This window comes from Alosa pseudoharengus, unplaced genomic scaffold (genome assembly GCF_046254945.1).
Source record: "Alosa pseudoharengus isolate Yale_2024_CS ecotype anadromous, Long Island Sound unplaced genomic scaffold, YU_APseudo_1.1 YU_APseudo_1.1_scf_12, whole genome shotgun sequence".
Lineage (NCBI taxonomy): Eukaryota > Metazoa > Chordata > Actinopteri > Clupeiformes > Clupeidae > Alosa > Alosa pseudoharengus.
In genome coordinates, this window is record NW_027468587.1 from 5,812,622 (window position 1) to 5,831,382 (window position 18,761).

Below are 18,761 nucleotides of genomic sequence, written 5' to 3' on the forward strand. Positions count from 1 at the left end.
CTGGCATGTAGCCCCACAAGGATGAACCATTGTTTTTCTTTTTGATGCATCGCCCCCACGCCGGACTGGACCCCCCGAAAGGAGGGTAGGGCGGACACAGTTTTCTATGAATATCTCGAACCGTGGGGCCTAGGAGGACCACATTTTTTTGTATTGGTCAACCCATCCCAGTTAAAAATGAAAAAGCAAAAATTAGGTGTTGTAATCACAGGTATCTCTTGTTGAAACAGACAAAACTGGAGGTGTAGGATCATTTTGACACACTTTGTCTGAATGCATGCCAAGTTTTGTGGAATTCCGTTCATGGGGGGCCATACAATAAATTCATTTATGTGTACATTTAGTGACTGTACACCAACTGGCCTGTAGATGGCCGGACACAGTTTTCTATAAATGTAATTCGCCAAGTGTGTAGTCATTGGTAAATATATACTGAGCAAGAGATAGACAGCAGTATTCGGACATTGTGTGCTTTTCTTTTCTTAGGCTTTGCCTTGGACTCTAAACATTGGAAACGAGCAACAGGTCCTTATGGAACCAGCAAATCCAACCTCTGACCGATTTTCACTGGGTCTCCAAACAACTGAAACTTTCCCAACTGATGGTGATGACACATTCTCCTCAAAATGGGGACCCCATCCTGGACTGCCCCACAGTTGGAACAAGCAAATTAATCAGGAAGAGATCCGTCCCCAAACCATGAGTGACTCGTATGAGAAATGGAGGCATGACCCAGATTTGAGCTTTCTCTGCCAAACAGAAAATCAGGGACAACACCAGCAGTCTTACTCCAGTTACAGAGCCATGCCACAAGATGGCGCTCTCAGAGAACCTTGGCGCTTGTCAGAGCATCATCCGTTTGACTTTCAAAGGCACCCTGCGAGTGCTTGCTTTCCTGACACTGCCCACACTTCTCTGAAGAACCTCCAGCTCCAACCCTACTACCGCTTTCACAATCCACTCAACTCAGCCATCTCATCCGTCACGTCCTACAGGCCAGATATGAACTTTTATCCCCCTTCAGAGCTTCTGGACATGGCTTTGTCTCCACGGAAGCCTCCCTCTGCAAGTCCAGAAGGCTGGTCGTACCCTCGGATGAGGTTATACTGACCTAAACTAATCTACCAGAATTTGATCAAGATAGCAAACCCAGTCTGTATATTTTTGAGGTGTGAAAATATGATCTGGACCAGACATAGTGTTGTAACAAAAATGATTGATCTCACTTCTCTATATTTTAGTATTATATGTAATAATAATAAATATCAGTCTACCTCCTCATAAAGACTCAGATTGTTTTTCACAAATGTTTTGTTTGTAAACATTTCAGTTTCTAAATGTACAAAAATCTGAACAAAAAATAAATGATTTACAGTAAGGATTTTTGAACACTTTGTATTGATCATTTATAGTGCATAACAATAAAGTCTTACAATGTTTTTTTTTAATTTCTGGGATTTTCTTGCACAAATCATATCATCTTCAAAATCTGTTTTCATATTATACACATACATATATTTGTACACTACCGTTCAAAAGTTTGGAGTCACTTAGAAATGTCCTTGTTTTCATCATTAATATTGTAAATTACTGTTGTAGAAAGAAATGGCTGATCTTTAATGCAATATCTACATTGCCCATTATCAGCAACCATTCATTCAATGTTCCACAGGCACATTCTGTTTACTAATCTGATAGCACTATGACCGTCGCGCAGCAAAGCGGACACAGTTTTCTGTGAATACCTCAAGAACTGTAGGGCCTAGGAGGACCACATTTATATGTTGGTCTGAAGGGGCCATGTCGACCCATCCCATAACCACTCATTTGTGTATAGTGCCACCTAGTTAAAAATGAAAAAGCAAAAATGAGGTGTTGTAATTGCAGGTATCTCTGTCAGACAGGGTCAAAACTGGAGGTGTAGGGTAATTCTGACACCCTCTGAATGCATGCCAAGTTTTATGCAATTCTGTTCATGGGAGGGCCATACAGTAAACTAATTTATGTGTAAATTTAGTGACTGTACACCAACTGGCCTGTAAATGGCTGAACACAGTTTTCTGTGAATATCTCGACAACCGTAGGGCCTAGGATGACCAATTTTGGATGTTGGCTTCCAGGGGCAATGTCAACCCATCCCCAGTCCATTCATTTGATGTACTGTATAGCAACTCATTTGATGTTAAACATGAAAAAGCAAAAACGAGGCATTGTAATCAGGTATCTTCGGCTGACAGGTTCAAACCTTAACAGAATTTGAAGTGTAGGATCATTATGACACCCTGTACACTGTACACTATGCATGCACACACATGCACACTCATGAACACACACAAAGACACACATAAAAATACGTGCACACACATGCAGACGCGCACACACACAAACACACACACACTTAAACACACACACACACAAATACACATAAACGCACAAACTCACACGCATACACACACACAGGCACACACACAAGCACACACACATAAACACAATCACATACATACACGCATGCATAAACACACCCACACACATAAACAGGTTGGCCCCCGGGGACCAAACAAAAAGTCCTGGGGCTGAGGCAGAGCAGAACGCTCTTAAGAAGGCAGGGCCTTGTTGAATATTCACTCATTTTATGCAAATATCACCAGTTAACATGATAACCAGCCAAACTGGCACACCGGACTTGTTGGAATGAGACCTCATAGGGGCCGTCATGGTCGTGGTCATTATCATGCATTATGCATGGGTGTCAGTGTTGTTTGATGATATCCTTTACAGTACTATACCCACTTATGAGCAAACTAGCACAAGTCATGTACTGCTGTCATATACCGCTCTTTTCCTCTTAAAATACCCTACTTCCATGTCTGTTTTTTCAGCTACTTCCTTCTTGAGGATGGTTTAATCAATTTATCATATCATAGAGATATTGCTTATTACGCATTGTTGAAGACAATCACAACTGGATGTGAATATTTTTTTTTTTCTCTAATTTTCTCTTCCTACCCAAAACATCTGGGGGGCCGCATGAATCCTGCTGGCGGGCCTGATCTGGCCTTATGTCCGGGTTATGCTATTAAATTTCATAACTGGATAATAACTCCACATACTACCACAATTTTTAATATTTGTTGCACTTTATGTATTTATTCAGAGCATACTATATTTATATTTATTCAGCGTATACCAGTTTTTATTATGCCATTGTCGTATTTATCCAGCCACACATCCACAAATGTGGATGTTGAACTTCAATCTCAGAAAAACGCTGCCAACTAAAGTCTCCATAACACCACAGTTCGAATTATGGGAGTGATTGGTAAGAACCTGGTGCCCTAAAAATGGGATGTTTTTGGGGGGATTGCAACATTCCATATATTATGCTTGCTCTGTTAAGGTATTTCTGTTCTTCCCAAATGGTGTTAAAATAGTGGGGTTTAACAGCCAGAATTTCTCGTGGGAGAACCCTGGACCCCAACTGATAGCCTATCAATCTTCACCCACTCTCAGAAAATACTTCCAACGTCCCTGCTCGTAATGCCCCCCAGCGTAGCTTTTGTAAATGGTAATGAAAGATCCAGATTTAGGCCATTTTTCAGTTATCTTAGAATTGCGTGTATGTGAAAAATATGTTTTGCTCATTGTACAAAATGTTTTGGGATATATTAAAATCATTCTGGATTACTAATAAATTAATCAAATAGTCATAGTTAATTTTGTGTCTTCATATAACACAGCTTTATGCTGCTATTTGCTCTTTAGATTACAGTAATAACTGCAGACTTTAATGTCATGGCTGTAGATGTACCAGTATATGATTTTGCAGAATAGTACTGGCACCACAGGAGTGACGCATGATCTTGTGTTGGTATGTTCCTGTTTCTATAGTTAGTTATGAAAGCGGGCATATCCTTAATTGAATTTCACTTCTTAGCAATTTCACTCTTCCACTTTCTTCTCTGTTAGGACAAATGCGTCTGCCAAATAGGCTACTACATTATAACCATAACCGTCACTTCTCACTGAAACAAACAGAGCACAACAACTTTGTGTAAGAACATAGCTCAAAACTGATAGTTTTTTTTTAACAGATTAGCCCAGAGCTAGAACAAGCTTGAACTTGATCAGGGAGAGATCTACCTCTAAGTCAATAGTGATGTGTGCTAGAACTGGAGGCAAACAGAACATCAGAGATGGCACAAGCATTTTTTCCAGTTACAGATCCATGCTACAAGTTACCATTCTCAGAGAACCTCTCAGGATAGATTCTCAGTACATCAGCAGTTTGACATGACATCCTACAGACCAGACATGAACTTTTACCCCCCTTTGAAGCTTCTGGACATGACTTGGTCTCCACCAAAGCCTCCCTCTGGAAGTTGAGAAGCCTGGTGGTCCCCTCAGATGAGGCTGCACTGACCTACACAAATCTTCTATTATTTGACCTGGACACCAAGCCCAGTCTGTATCTATTTGAGGTGTGAAAAATATGATCGGAAACATTTCAATTATGTTTATATAGTGAAATTATCAATATTTATCAATCTCAATTGTCTGCATTTCTCCATATTTTGTGGTTATAAATAAATTCAGTTGGCCTCAACATGTAAAAAAATTTTTTTTCATATTGAATGGATTTATTTACAGTTATATCAAATCTGAGCAAAGAAAGCAAAATGTCTAAATATTTTGTGGATTCTTCTCAAAGCATCACATTATCAAATTGATCAGTTACCATCATTGCAAGAGAAAAGTAAGGAGTGGCATCTTATGATGAACTTGTTTAAAGTCACAATTTTAAACAAACATTACAGTGTGGATAACTAAAAGAAAGAAAGATAAGCAAAAACAAAGAAGCTTGACCTGAAAATAACCTTGTAACCACTCTCTGTCACATATTGTTATGTACATATAGTCATGGTTATTTCATGATACTTTTATGCATCATTAGTAATGTCACAATAGAGAGCACAATCATGGCAGAAACTCTTCACAAAAGAATAAAATTCCTCCCGTTATCTGTCTGCGGCTGATTCACTCGACGCTCTTCTCCTAGCGTGTCCTCTTCCCCAGCACGTTCCTCCACATCGGCCAGGCCTCTGCTGCCACTGCTCCTCAGAGCTCTCCTCAGTTGGACCCAGAAGAGCTCTTGGGCCTGGGCTGGGTCGGCGCAGTCGGATCCGGGCCACTGGAGGTAGGTCTTTTTCAGCATGACCTTCCGCATGCGGTGGTAGGCTGAGATCTGCCTCTCGGGAATGTGCTCCAGGAAGACCAGCACAAGCACGTCGCGGAGCTCGTGGAAGAGGAGGTGGCTGGCCAGCTGGATCTCCAGGGAGCACCACTCGCTGCGCAGGAAGTGCTGGCTCACCACGCACACGGTCTTGCGGCTTTTGTACACGGCTGACACGATGTTGTCCACGATGTAGCGGCCGGGCTCGAAGTCGCGGTGATGGAGGCAGAGTCGGAGAGGCGAGCTGTTGCCCTCCAGGTTCGGCACCAGCTTCTTTAGCACCCACTCTTCGTCTGCTGAATTGTAGGAGATGAAGGCGTCATATTTGCACTCCTCTTCCTCGTCACGCAGCCGACGCCATTGTTCCCCAAACCATGACCGAAAGACATAATAGCTGTACTTCAGCTTCCAGTAAAGTTTAACATAAAGAAGAGGTAATATTGTCAGTAGAAACACCACATTACTTGTTGAGGCAAAGAGGTAAACTCCAATGTCCAGATAACACACCTTGGTGTCAAAATTGTAAAAACTTGAATTAGACAGATCAGGGCATCTCATGCTATACAAGTAGACTATCTGCACTCTCTGGTTGGTATTGGTCCAGTTCTGGAGCTCACTGTTGTGACAGGTGCAGCTGAGTGGGGTATTCCTCAGATCAAGGTATGTCAGATTGGGAAGTTTCTCAAAAACAGCAGGATCTACTGTTGTCATGGCATTGCGATTCAATTGTAATCTATGCAGTGATGTTAGATTCCAAAACACATGCTCTGAAATGGAACCGATACCCATGTTTTCTGCTTGTAAAATTTTCAATTTCTGCAAGTTTTTGAAGATTCCTGGCGGTAGCGGTATCACACCAACACATGAGGTGTCCAGATGAAGATACTCTAAATTGGGAAGGTCATCAAAGGTGTCTGATCTAAAACTAGAGATGTGGTTGTTGGTAAGTGAAAGGGACGTTAGAGATATCAGGCCAGAGAAGAAAGCATGAGGCAAAAGCGTTATGCCATAGGGCTGCTGTGCATCCAGTTTTAGATCTTCTAGCTTTGAGAAATTAGCAAATGGAGAGGTGGTCTGTTCTTTCATATACCTAATGCTGTTGGACTGCAGGTCTAGAACTCTCAGAGTGGCAGAGAGCTTTGCCAAACGATAAATTGTTTTGAGACGATTGCGGTCAAAGTAAATATTTCTAAGGCTTTCGAGTCCAGTGAATGCCCCTTCACTGAATTGAGTGATTTTGTTCCCTCCAAGATCCAGGATATTGAGCCTTTTTAGAGACTGGAAGGTTTCCTTGAAAATCACAGAGATTTGATTATTGCGCAAGTTGAGTGTTTCCAAGCTGTGCAAATCAATAAAGCTGTCATCGTAGAGATCTGTCAGTAGGTTATTGTCTAGGCGAAGTGTGGTGAGATTTGTAAGATAACGCAGTGCATGATGATCCATAAAGGCGATTGTGTTGATGTTGAGTTTGAGAGTCTTTAAACATGGAGTATGGACAAATGCAAATTTGTTGACCTTCAGAATGCGGTTGTAACGAAAGCTCAACTCTGTAGTTAAGTTGAAATGATGTTGAAATGGAAGAGACTGGCAGGAGATTAGTTCTGACAGAAGATTGTGCTCCACAGTAATCTTCTGTAGCCCATATTGACCCTCAAGAAACTCAAGGCACCCCACTCCCCTCAGACTGTTCCTAGAAAGATCCAAGGAGCCCTTTAGATTAGTACAATTAAAGAAAAGTCTGTCCTGCAAATAGGTAATATTGTTATGCTGGAGCACCATCGATTGTATTTCTGTAGATGAGTTAATCAGCAACCAGCACAATGTCTTGATCAGTGAGTTGTTTCTTTGGCCTAGACTTAGCCCCGAGAAGTCAACATGTGCAGGATTTAAAGATGGGGCGAGTTTGAGAAGTTCTGGCACAGTCACTTTAGTTAATCGCAGATGGAGAAATTTGATATTACTCAAGTTTAAGCCCTTGAAATGTATTGAGGAAAGATTATTATTAGAAAGATCCAACACGCGGATTCTGCTGAATAAATCAGGATGACATCTTAAGTGGGTAAGATTATTGTTACTTAGATACAGGACCTGAAGTGATGATGGTAGGTTTGCAGAATTCTCAAGAGATGTTAGTCTATTGTAGCTTAGATCCAGCTTTGTCAGATGTGTCAACCCTTTCACAGACTCAACCACTGCTGAGAAATTAGACAAGGCATTCTTTCGGATTATTAGAGTTTTCAGACAAGTAGAAGCGTTAAAAATGCTTGGAGGAAGACTCTGCAGCTTGTTATCACTTAACAACAATTCAGTTAGTGCGTAGAGGCTTTTGAAGGTGCGTGGATGAAGTCTGGCCAGATTGTTGCTGGAGAGGTTTAGACTTTTCAAATTATTCAGATTATTGAAAACATTCTCAGTTATGTTAGATATGTTGTTAGAATCTAGAGTAAGATGAGTGAGGTTTTGGAGATGAGCAAAAGAGTGTGGAGGGATCTTAGAAAGTGTGTTGTGAGATATGTTAAGAATAGTTGCTGTAGGTGGTAAGTCCTCCACAAAGGCAGTGAGTGACTTTGCATAGCGGTTGATGCACTTGAATTCATTGTGATGGGAAACTTCAATGCAATTCTTATAGCTGTAACCAAAGATGACTTGGATCAGACAAGATGCTATTGTCAAAGCTGGCCCTGAAAAAATGCTAAGGAATTTATATTTAATCATGGTAATTAATTAGTTGGTGAGTAATTGAAAAATCTCTGCATAAAAAGAGAAAAGAGTGTATCTTGTGAAAAAAGTTTCAGAAAAGTTCCATTAGTTTGGTTCTCTGTTGTGATATCAGGGTTCAAGATTGTCCTGGATTGAATGGCCAAGTGGGAAGATGTCTTATAATATCACATATTCCCACATTCTCTCAGGCTCCTGAAAGAGAGAAAAAAGTCAAAAAATTAAAATGACGTCTTTTATAAAAATGACCACAAAGAGTTCTAGATGATCTCACACTTTAGTTTAATTTCCATGTAGATCCATGTTGCTTAGCCACAAGGCTCTATCTCAGTTCAATGGGAATGTATATTAGTATATTATTCAGAAACTCTCTGTTGATGACTCTAGTCAGTGAGGGGTGGTGGATAACTAGTCCTAGTCCACTTCTCTTCACCACTTTTGAGTCATATTGTAATGGTCACTCAATATATTACTCTGACCGCCACTTTTCTTTTCTTTTTCTTCAGTATATCTGAAGAATTCCCTGGACACTGAAAGACCAGGCTGCATGTAGCCCCACAAGGATGACACGGAGCCACCAACTAGTGTCGCGACCACCAGGCGCGAGTATAAATGGTTATGGCGCTCCTGTGACGTCACATTGTCGCGCTACAGGTCGGAAATGGCTAGTATGCAGAGGCCCTTACTCTCCACTGGCTCCCTAGTGGCCAGAATTAAATTTAAATATCTCACTTTGGCCTATACATAGGACACTAAGGGCCCTATTTTCACCACCTGGCGCATGGCAGAAAATTAATTACTATTCCAGCGCAGTGTATTCTCTTCTTGCACGTCTCTTTTTTTTATCAACACGCCAAGGGATGTGCCAATTAACGACCCAGGAAAGGGTCTGGCACGTTGTCTAAAAATACACTATCTAAAACGCTAGAAATGGCCCAACAGGTTATAAGGGGAAGATTTTCTGAGAGACTGAGAGACACTCTTGCACTCTAGTAACATTTGTGTGGTCCAGGTACCGTTGCATAAAAAATGGCTGTCATTCACAAGACTACTTTTACTTTTATACTTAAAGTAAATTTCCAAGCCTGTACTTTGTTACTGTTACTTGAGTAAAAAAGTTAAATCAGTGCTTCTACTGATTTTCTAACACACGTACGGGAAGTGAGTACTTTTGCCATCTCTGACTAAACCACACCCAATATGGACTGGACAAACCCCAAAATTTGTTTAAACTAGGGCTGTCAATCGATTAAAAAAATTAATCTAATTAATTACATCCTCTGTGATTAATTAATCTAAATTAATTGCATATATAATTTTTGCTGTGAAAGTATTTTAAATATTTAAATTGAAATGAATCCTTGAATAATCAGCATTAGTGACATTAAAGTTCAAAAACTCTTTTATTATTATTTTCACTGTTCAAATAATTGCCATAATAATCTATGATATGACCTAATATGCTGAGGAAATAAATTCAAAAGTGCTTTGGGAAGAAGTTTTTTTTCACATATAAGGCATTTCAGGCCACAAAAGGGGACATAATGAAAATAAATTAACACTCCCCTCAATGTCAACACTTATTTCTTTGCATTGATGTGCGACTATAGAGTTGATGAACTCCGGTGATATGCAAATTCCTTGCTGCAGACATTGCAGAGGACTTTATTTTCAACACTTTATTTTTTATCAACACCATCAGGTCGTTTTTTAAAAGTAAATGTTCCAATCAATGATCCAGGCAGCACGTTTTCTTCTCTCTCCTTCATTTTACAGTCTAATTTTTACTGACTAGAACGGCTCGGGGTCAAAGGTCATACGGAATCGATTAATCTGCACTAATTTTTTTAATCAGTTATTTTTTCTCAAATTAATTAATCGAAATTAATCAGTTATTTTGACAGCCCTAGTTTAAACTATTTGCCAGTGACCCTGTGGTTTAGGCTGTCATAATAGGGCCCCAGGTTAACGGAACCGTCTTTTGGGTCTTGTTTTCCCACTGATGTTTTTCTGTTTTGCAACACAGCTTGATTAAGCTTGAAAGTTAACCTCCTATGGAGCAGGCTAGTTCTGTGGCCTACATTCCCGTAGTTACCAAACAGGGCTTCATGTAAACCACACTAATGGAACGGAACTCTCACTAAATCTAGCGATACTAAGCCAGGTTTAGCCTTTAGCAAGGTTGATGGAATACCCCCCAGGTTGTAGCTTACCACTGTTGTAGTGAAGTCTGTATTTGAAAATAACATGTTTCCTTAATCTCTGATGGCATATTATGGTCATTTTATGATTTATTACAAAACAATCTTACATATAGCATCTTTAAATTCCACTAGAGATAATTTGTGGGTTTATTATTGTACACTGTTAAATGTCATTCACACATAGCCTATAGGCTTACTCATGCCTAAAAGTGCCAATTGAAATAAGGTTAAATCTAAAAGATATGCATATTATCATGAAGAAATGGCATACACTGTGTTAAGTTAAACTTACCGTGAGCAAGCCTTGGTTTCAAAATGCTAATTCCAATGAAAGTGCTCTTCCTTGTATCTGTCTCTGATTTATGTCTCACATGATGAGAGAAAGAGGAAGAGGGATGTATGCTCTTTAGTGGCGTGCCTTTGGGAAACCGCACAGACATGTCTAACAGTTGCCTCACAATAGCACAAGGTGAACACCATGTTCCTTTATGTTATATTTCAGTCAAAATCGTGTTAAAACTGCATAAAATAATAGATTTATTTATCAGTGTACTGTTGGAGTACATAATATTATATCATTTTTATGTCAGTGATTTATAATAATCTAATCAGTATCCAATACCACAATCAGTGGTATTATAGGGCAGATCTTCTGGCTCAGCACATCAGTAAGAACCGCTCTTCCTAATTTAGCTGGCTCTCATTTAGCAAGCTTTTGAGCTATGATAGCCCCTGCCCCTCTGACAGGATTGGGTCTGCCTGTGTGTGTGCATGTGTGTGTGTGTGTGTGTGTGTGTGTGTGGGGGGGGGGGGGTGCGTGTGTTTGCTCACATAATAATACTACTTGACAACCTCCAATGACCATATCGTGGCCCTCTATTTTAACAGACAGGACACATATAAACAGGCAATATGGTCAAACAATGTACATAAAATGTAGATGAGGTAGTGTAGATGAGGTAGTGATAACAGGGTTCCCATGGGTCATGGAATTTCTGGAATATCATGGAATTTTGATGAAGTCTATTCCAGACATGGAAAGTCAGGGAATTTTATCATATTCGGGGCAAAGTCATGGAATATCAGGGAATTTTGTTGTAGCAGTTTAGAATATACTTGCCAAAACACATTAATGCAATACATTTCCACACAGAATTGGTGTATATCTGGTTATTACTGTAGCTTTACTGCTTGTTTGAGTGGTGATGGTTAGCCCAACTTTGTTTATTCAATGCCCATTTATTCATATTCCGCTCTAAAAAAGGTAAAATATTCTTGAACACTATGGTCATGGAAATTTAGGGTTTTTTTGTCAGGGAAAAGTAATGGAATTTTAGACTTGACTTCAAGTGGGAACCCTGGATAACAACCGCGTATGTTATCTGTGCATGATGTTTTAGATGTAAAGCAGGAGGTAAAGTTTGGACAAACAGGAAACATGATGTAGGCCTAGAAACAACATATGTATGGTACTGTATATAATGATGTCAGCTATTAATGGCTGATGCAAGTGGAAAAAAGCTGTTCCTGTGTCTGGTGGTTTTGGTGTACTGGGGTCTGTTATGTACATCCTGTTGTGTCTAGAGTGTGTGAGGGGATCCTGGAATATTTTCTCTGCCTGCCTCCTGGTTCTGAAGTCCTGAAGGGCAGATAGGGAACCCTGAGCCTGACACCACCCGTCTCCTGACACCACCTGTCAGTATCAGTTCCTTTTCTCACCGAGTCTGAGATTTGTACTGGTGTAACGTTTCCCTCAGTCACAAGGATGGTGAACCATTCAATGACCACAAGGGACAACGCCATTTTTGAATAAAAAGTGACAGTTGGAGAGGTAGATAAAGCAATAAAACAGTAACAGCAACACTGGCAAGCATCAATGAATTGCCACCCGGAAGAGTGTGTGAATTTACATTGTTTCCTAGCTGACAGTGCAGTTTATTATCAGCTTGCAAAGGTTAGGGGCGAAGTAGGAAGTAACGTTAAGAATCCCTGTTTAATGCAATTGATTAGGCTGGTCCAATGATTTCAAAGTGAATGCAAAGTCTGCATCAATACTTCTAAAGTTCAACTACATACAACTACAACAAAAGCTGCTATCTTTGCCCATATAAGGAGATCCAGGTGTTAATTGAAGCTAAACTGCATTGCAAGTTGGTACTTAGGTAGCAGAAATCAAAGTTCACTGTCTTACCATACCGAAGATCACAGTACCCACTGGAAGGCAGAGGACAAAAGTGTGTAAAGCAAAACGTCTGCATTTTAAATTTCTTTGTCTTCGCGAGAGTTTAAGAGGTGTCAAACCATGTTATTTTCCCATAGGAAAAATCACAAGATACCGGATCTCCTTATATGGGCAAATATGGTAGCTTTTCTGTAGGCAAATTTCAGAGGTCTATTAGCTACGATTCCTACGAAGGAAACATTTCCCAATGGGGCACTCCCAGACCCTGTTCACAAACTGAATAGGTGTAACGAGTCGCTAGGCCTTCTACTTGTTTGTCTGCTTGTTTTAAGGTGTACCAGGAAGATAACAAGCTGATGAGCTGCACCTGCAGGTGTCCCGATAAAAGGGCTGATTCATCTCCCCTTTGGGGGGGCCATTGTGACTTTGAATTTTGGACACGCAAAACAGCACTCAGACACATAGGCCTACAACATTCATGCATTACTGATAACTGACTTGGACCCATCTCACTCTCGTTTGTTTGTTTGTTATTTGGTTAATAAATCCATATTTTAAATTACAATCTCTCAACTTCCTCTTTTGTTGTGACCTCATACCTAGGCCATAACAATAGGTTTGGTGAAACAAGTCTTGACCACTGCCGTTTCTGTCCTGTGCTAGGGTACTTGAGGTGGTTGCTATGCTGGTTGCTAGGTTAATCATGTTGGTTGCTAGGTTTTAACTGTGAAAATGGTTGCTAGGCTGTTGCTAGGGTATTTGAAGGCATTGCTAGGTTGTTGCTATCCAGCAAACAATTTTCGGTTCGGGGAACGTTCCGCGAATGTTCACGGAAGGATGCAGGAACATTCGGTGCTCGTTCGCTGCTAACGTTCCCTCACATTCAGGAAAGTTTTCTTGACAGCGCCGGAACGTTCCTTCATCGTTAAATCTTTGGTTCCGGGAACGTTCGCGGAAGGTTTTTTGAATCATGTTTAAAACTCGAGCAGAGAAAAATCGGTTCCGGGGATGTTCGCGGAACATTCTTTCAACCACGTTTAAAACTGAAGCACCGAAAAAATTAAGCTTTCTAACCGGGCACTGCGTATGATTTGACATAGGAGATATCAACTCACGATAGGACAGAGTTCAAGTAGCCTACACATATCAAATGTGACAGTCATTCTATGATCATATTCATCATAGGCCTACCTTCTGCGTGTATTCCATTGTAGGCCTACTCACCTCATCCCAGCATCAGCGATAGCTATATCCTCCTCCTTTGTGTTACTGCTATGAATCAGCTGTAGCCTATATATATACCGGGTTATACCTAGTACTTTCACGTTTTCTCATAATGAATAATAAACAATAAACTAGCCTAACTAAACAATTTTCAATGGGCATATCTGTGACAGAGTGCAGCAAATCTGTCACGGACAAAGGCAGTTTTCCCGCTGCAGCACAAACAATGACTTTTGTTGAAATTAATATGAAAGCTTATGTATACGATATGTGTCTGGTTGTAACATTGATTGGGGACATGTGAAGTTGTGTGTGTGTGTTCTAGACCTGCTGTGTGTCTAAAAGCAAAGGTAATTCCACACGGGAACTTGTTTAGGTGAGTGTATGTACGGGAAATGAAGACGCCGACTGTAGCATATTCTATCTGAACGGTAATGTAAGCGATAAGCGCGCATTTTTAACATCAATGCTTACGAGCCGATAGAAAGAAATGTTAGGTCTGTATGCGGAGATATGCATTAACATGCTTAGGCTACCTGTTGCCTGCTTGTATCTTCCGGGTATGGGGAGCAAACCGAGGTGCGGGGCATGGGGAACTTTTATGCAGGCGCGTAGCAAGCGTGGGGGATGTGGGTGTTATAACGTACACACTTTTGCTGGAACACGATTCTATCCCCCACACTTTTTGTCAGATTAAAATGAAAGTAAAATATGGAAATAAACACTCCCGTAAAGAGTTGGAACCATTATAACGTCTGCAGTGAGCAGATTTCAGGTAGAATTGAAATGATAATTGCATTATGCTAATTTAGTATACCAAAATTCACTGTCTGACTGACAGTTTTTGTCACAATGTAGAAATGCAGGGAGTCAAAGTGAAAGCGGGGGTGCGCGCACCAAGGCACTTGTTTCTGCAGAAAGACCTTTGGCTACTGTTCTCAGAGTCAGAGCATTATGCTTTCTCTGTCTATGATCTGCAGCTTTTCTCAAACTATGGGCCTCCTCAACAATTAACCTACTGGTCCACGTAGCCGCGAAATTAAGTTTTGCCAGGTGCTTCACACCTCTGATCATCTGATCATTTGCAGCAAGATTGAATGTATGGAACTGCGGACTGAAAAAAGAAATAAACTAGGCTAAAAGTTTCCCGAATCAGAAATACTTTTTAATTTGGTGTCATCAACATAGACAGAGCCCAGTCAGCACACATACGTCTCCAAGACGCTTGGGAACGATCTGAACAGCTTAATTACACCGTGTTCCATTTAGAACGTCTTATTTGATGTGATCAAACTCCACTGTCAATGCGTGTCATAGTGCTACATCTACTGGAGATCTTAATGTCTTAAATACGATCGCGTTCCATTTAAAACATCTTATTTTGATCTTACAAACGGCGGCGTCAAGACACCTTTGAGTTCTACATCTGAGAACTAAGATTTCCAGCATGTAGAACTCAAACAGAACGCTTATGAGCGCTCATGCAATGTGTGCGTCCCTGCAGCAAGTGAAACTGGAGGTAACATGGACTAGAAGCAACAATAGTTTAAACAACAACGTAGCTACCTGTAACTATCAATGGAAAAAGCATAGAAACTGCTTATCATAATTTTTACATTTACATTAATTAAGCTGGCTATATGCAACACTATTTATTTATATTCCCTTTGCATATGTTTGGGTAGACTTCAAACGTTTTTGAATTTGAGCTTACAGTTCTGTCACTATTCTGTGTCCTTTACATTTATAGTACAGGTATTATACAGGTATTAGTGATACCTCGAAATTAGGCTGCTGTCTGTTAGGCAATTTATTGTAGCCTGCTAACCCATATGCACAAAACATAATTTCTGATATGATTTCTTGATTTATAACATGAGATATGTCTCTATGTAGGGTAGTGTCAAATAGTGAAGTGATTGCAGGTAGATCATGTAGGCCTACATGTCACATGAGCCACACATATGAGGTGCGCTGTCCCTCCCAAACTGCATTAAAATGGTATGTTTAGCAATCAGAATTTCTAAATTTTTGGGGGGGAGAAACTCCCGGACACCAATATAGTCCGCACCCCTCTCAGAAAATACTTACAACGTCCCTGTAGGGAGTTATTTATAATTTGGCCAGATTGTTTCATTTTCCTATCCCACAACCCCCACACTTTTAAAAAGGTTGATACGCCTCTGCTTTTATGCATTCTGTTCGCGCTTTGAAGTGAGAAGCGCTCATTGGAGCAGGGGTGTCTAGACGGTTTATATTTGTTTCCTTAATGAGGTTTTATTGAGCATGATCGTAAGGGCACATGAATGTTTTTAGTAATGTGTATTGCGTGGATGTTGTGTTGGCCAAAATATGATGCCTATGTGTTAATTGATTTATATCGTTACATGGTTGAGACCTGTGGGTTAAATGGGGGCTGTTTAGCTCAGACGAGAGACTCCTCTGTAGCGAGAGGTCATGCCAAAGGACCTCAGAGGTAGGCCTAGTTATGCGTGGGCATCGTCTCTGTGTTTATTTCTTGTTTTGACTAAGTGTTTGTTTGTTTGTCATCATTGTTTTGTTTTTGTATTAACCTGCCGGCAGCCTAACAAAAAAAAAGAATAATAAAAGAAAAGCCTTTTGACCACAACGCAGCATTTGTACATCCTTCAGTCTGACCCACCATCCGCTCGGGCGCACTCCTTTACAATATCCCGTCATGTTATTATTCAAAACACCAGCAAGAGAAGGCTATACTGTAGGCCTACTGTTTCAACCATAGGCTATTGTTTAAAATCATAACAACAAATGCAGCAACTAACTTTCATTTGAAATTCATTAATGCATACCGGGACTAACTAAAGCTAAATTACGAAATGTTGCAACCTCAACATGAAAGACGCTTTGCAAATCAGCACAGCTCCGGTGTCGAACCAGACGGAGAGCTAATGCTAGCCTATTTTTGGTTGAAACTTGGGGGCAAAAGCTCTCTCTCTCTCTCACACACACACACACAGGCAGAATCAGATTGTATGACATGATGACAGGTCTAGTCTGTCGTTGGACCCCCACCCCTGAAGCGCACTAAAACACTTGTCATTTTCCTTGTAGACCATTGCTACACTAGACAGGCAACTGTGTTCTGTTCCCAGAGCATGCTTTCTCTGTCTATGATCTGCAGGCTTAGGGCCTCCTCGACGAGGAGATTGCTAGTCCGTGGATAATTTGTGGCACAACTGAATGGTAGCCTATTATGGAACCACGGACCGAAAGAAAAAGAAACTAAACATTTTCCTGATTAGAAAATATTTCTTAATTTAGTGTTATCAAATAAAGAGACATGCAATTAGGGGTAGTGGTGTAAGGCGCTCATTCAATGTGCGCATCCGTCATATCCCCTGAAATAAGCCCAGCATTATAAGTGATGGTGCGTGTCTTTAACGCTGAACGTACTATAAGAACTCAACTCCCTGCTCTACAAGATATCTATTCCAGAAGAGTACTCCTAAGAGCCTTAAAGATTCTGAAAGACTCTTATCCTAACAATGGATTATTCCTACCGCTGAAATCAAGAAGACGCCTATGTAGTCACGAAGCCAGAACTGAGAGACTCAGGAGAAGTTTTTATCCCCAGGCCATCCGAACTCTGAACTCACACTATACTGACTTTGCACACATTCACTACTCAGCACTCTCAAACATTTCCCAACCCTGAACTCATACTATACTGACTTTGCACTCATTCACTCATCAGCACTCATGACCCCCCCCCCCCCCCCCCCCCACACACACACACACACTGTGTTGCCCCCTGCAGGTAACCCCCAGAACCTAGTCAACGTCAGCCGTTTCTCAGACGTAACACCAGGCCTAGGCAGTTAAGACCCACGATACCCCCCTTGAGGTTATTGTAGATAGCAGGGACCTACTGTCAAGCGAAGTCGCACGTCTTCCCTCTGCGGCGCAGATAACCTTTTGCTCCAATTTTTAAATATCCCCCTTGGAAGTTGATCAGCCTTCCGTGGTGGATTTATTGAGATGTTTATGAAATAAGGAGCGACTACGCCTAGGTCTCGAACAGTTGGCTAACGTGCGAAGATGGGTTATAGGCTACTTCTTGCTCAGGTTTTATAAGGATGGAGATTTTGTTACCGTCCAGCAGTACTCAAGTCCAACTAACAAGTCTTAGACAGAGCAGATGAATAACCACAGAAGAAACCAGTTATCTTACCCTCCTGCTGGAATTCGTAGAAAAACCAAGAAAAGACAAAAATACTGCTTGAAGAATTAGATGCCAAGGTTAAATAAGTTCTTTACTTTTCAGCACTTTGGTGATGTTAACAAAATGCAGCGTAATATCCACTTGCAGGTTACAATGTTGTAGAAAATATAAAAAGAGTAAATCCACAAAAGAGAGTATAATAAAAATAGTAATCCACAGATGGAGAAGAGAATACAATAGTAAATCCACAAATGGAGAAAAAGGTATATAGGAAAAAAGTAAGTCCTCAAAAAAGGGAAAAATCCGCTGATAGTCGTTCTGCAGTCTCTCACTGTCGGAGTAGCAGTGCGATCCCGGCAACAGGTAGTGCGGAGTTACGATCCGCGGCTTCAGCCTGGCACAAAGTTCCAACACTCGGCTTCTCAACGAAGTACGGACAACGAATCCTAACAATCAAGCGTAACAGCAAACAGCACGTAGCAGTAGAAGAAAAAAGAAGAAGCAGCCCCGATCGTTTAGTCCGGCCCCTATTTATACTAGGTGGACTTGGCCTCCCCCACACATTCCTGAGACAAATCAATCCTATTTTCCCACGACAGTTTAGAACCTTCTAGAAGTTCCCACGGGGGCTGGGAATATTCTCACGTTAGCTGGGAACATAGCTGGGAATATTCTCACGGTAGCTGGGAATATAGCTGGGAATATTCTCACAATAGCTAATACATTCTAGAAGTCACTGATCTTAACCAACAATTTAAGATGTCACGCATTCACATCCTTCTCCGGGTTACATTTCGGAGATGATACATTACATTCAGGTTTACAGATAGTTTCCAGAGGTTACACAAACAGTTTACATTCAATGGCAATTATAACCATGTGACACATTACATTTAGCAACATACACTTTTACAGTCATCAAGAGAGATCGGTTACATTCTTACAGGTTACAAACATTTATGGCATTAACCCTTCACACAATGCAATCTGAATACATTCATT

At 40.8% G+C, this 18,761-nt stretch overlaps 1 protein-coding gene across 3 annotated transcripts; it reads right to left on the bottom strand.

Annotated features, from left to right (window-relative positions):
* Positions 1-1,379: 1,379 nt before the first annotated feature.
* tlr21 (toll-like receptor 21) lies at positions 1,380-18,227 on the bottom strand. 3 transcript variants are annotated; one of them, XM_076279864.1, is made up of 2 exons: positions 17,769-18,227; positions 1,380-8,143 (listed from the first exon to the last, which is right to left on the bottom strand). In XM_076279864.1, exon 2 carries the CDS (start codon positions 7,943-7,945, stop codon positions 4,991-4,993), a length of 2,955 nt encoding a protein of 984 aa, XP_076135979.1. In that variant the 5' UTR covers positions 7,946-8,143; positions 17,769-18,227; the 3' UTR covers positions 1,380-4,990. The 3 variants fall into 3 exon arrangements, with proteins under 3 accessions (XP_076135979.1, XP_076135980.1, XP_076135978.1); XM_076279865.1 differs by lacking the exon at positions 17,769-18,227 and adding an exon at positions 14,095-14,132; XM_076279863.1 differs by lacking the exon at positions 17,769-18,227 and adding an exon at positions 10,445-10,580.
* Between the last annotated feature and the right edge of the window lie 534 nt (positions 18,228-18,761).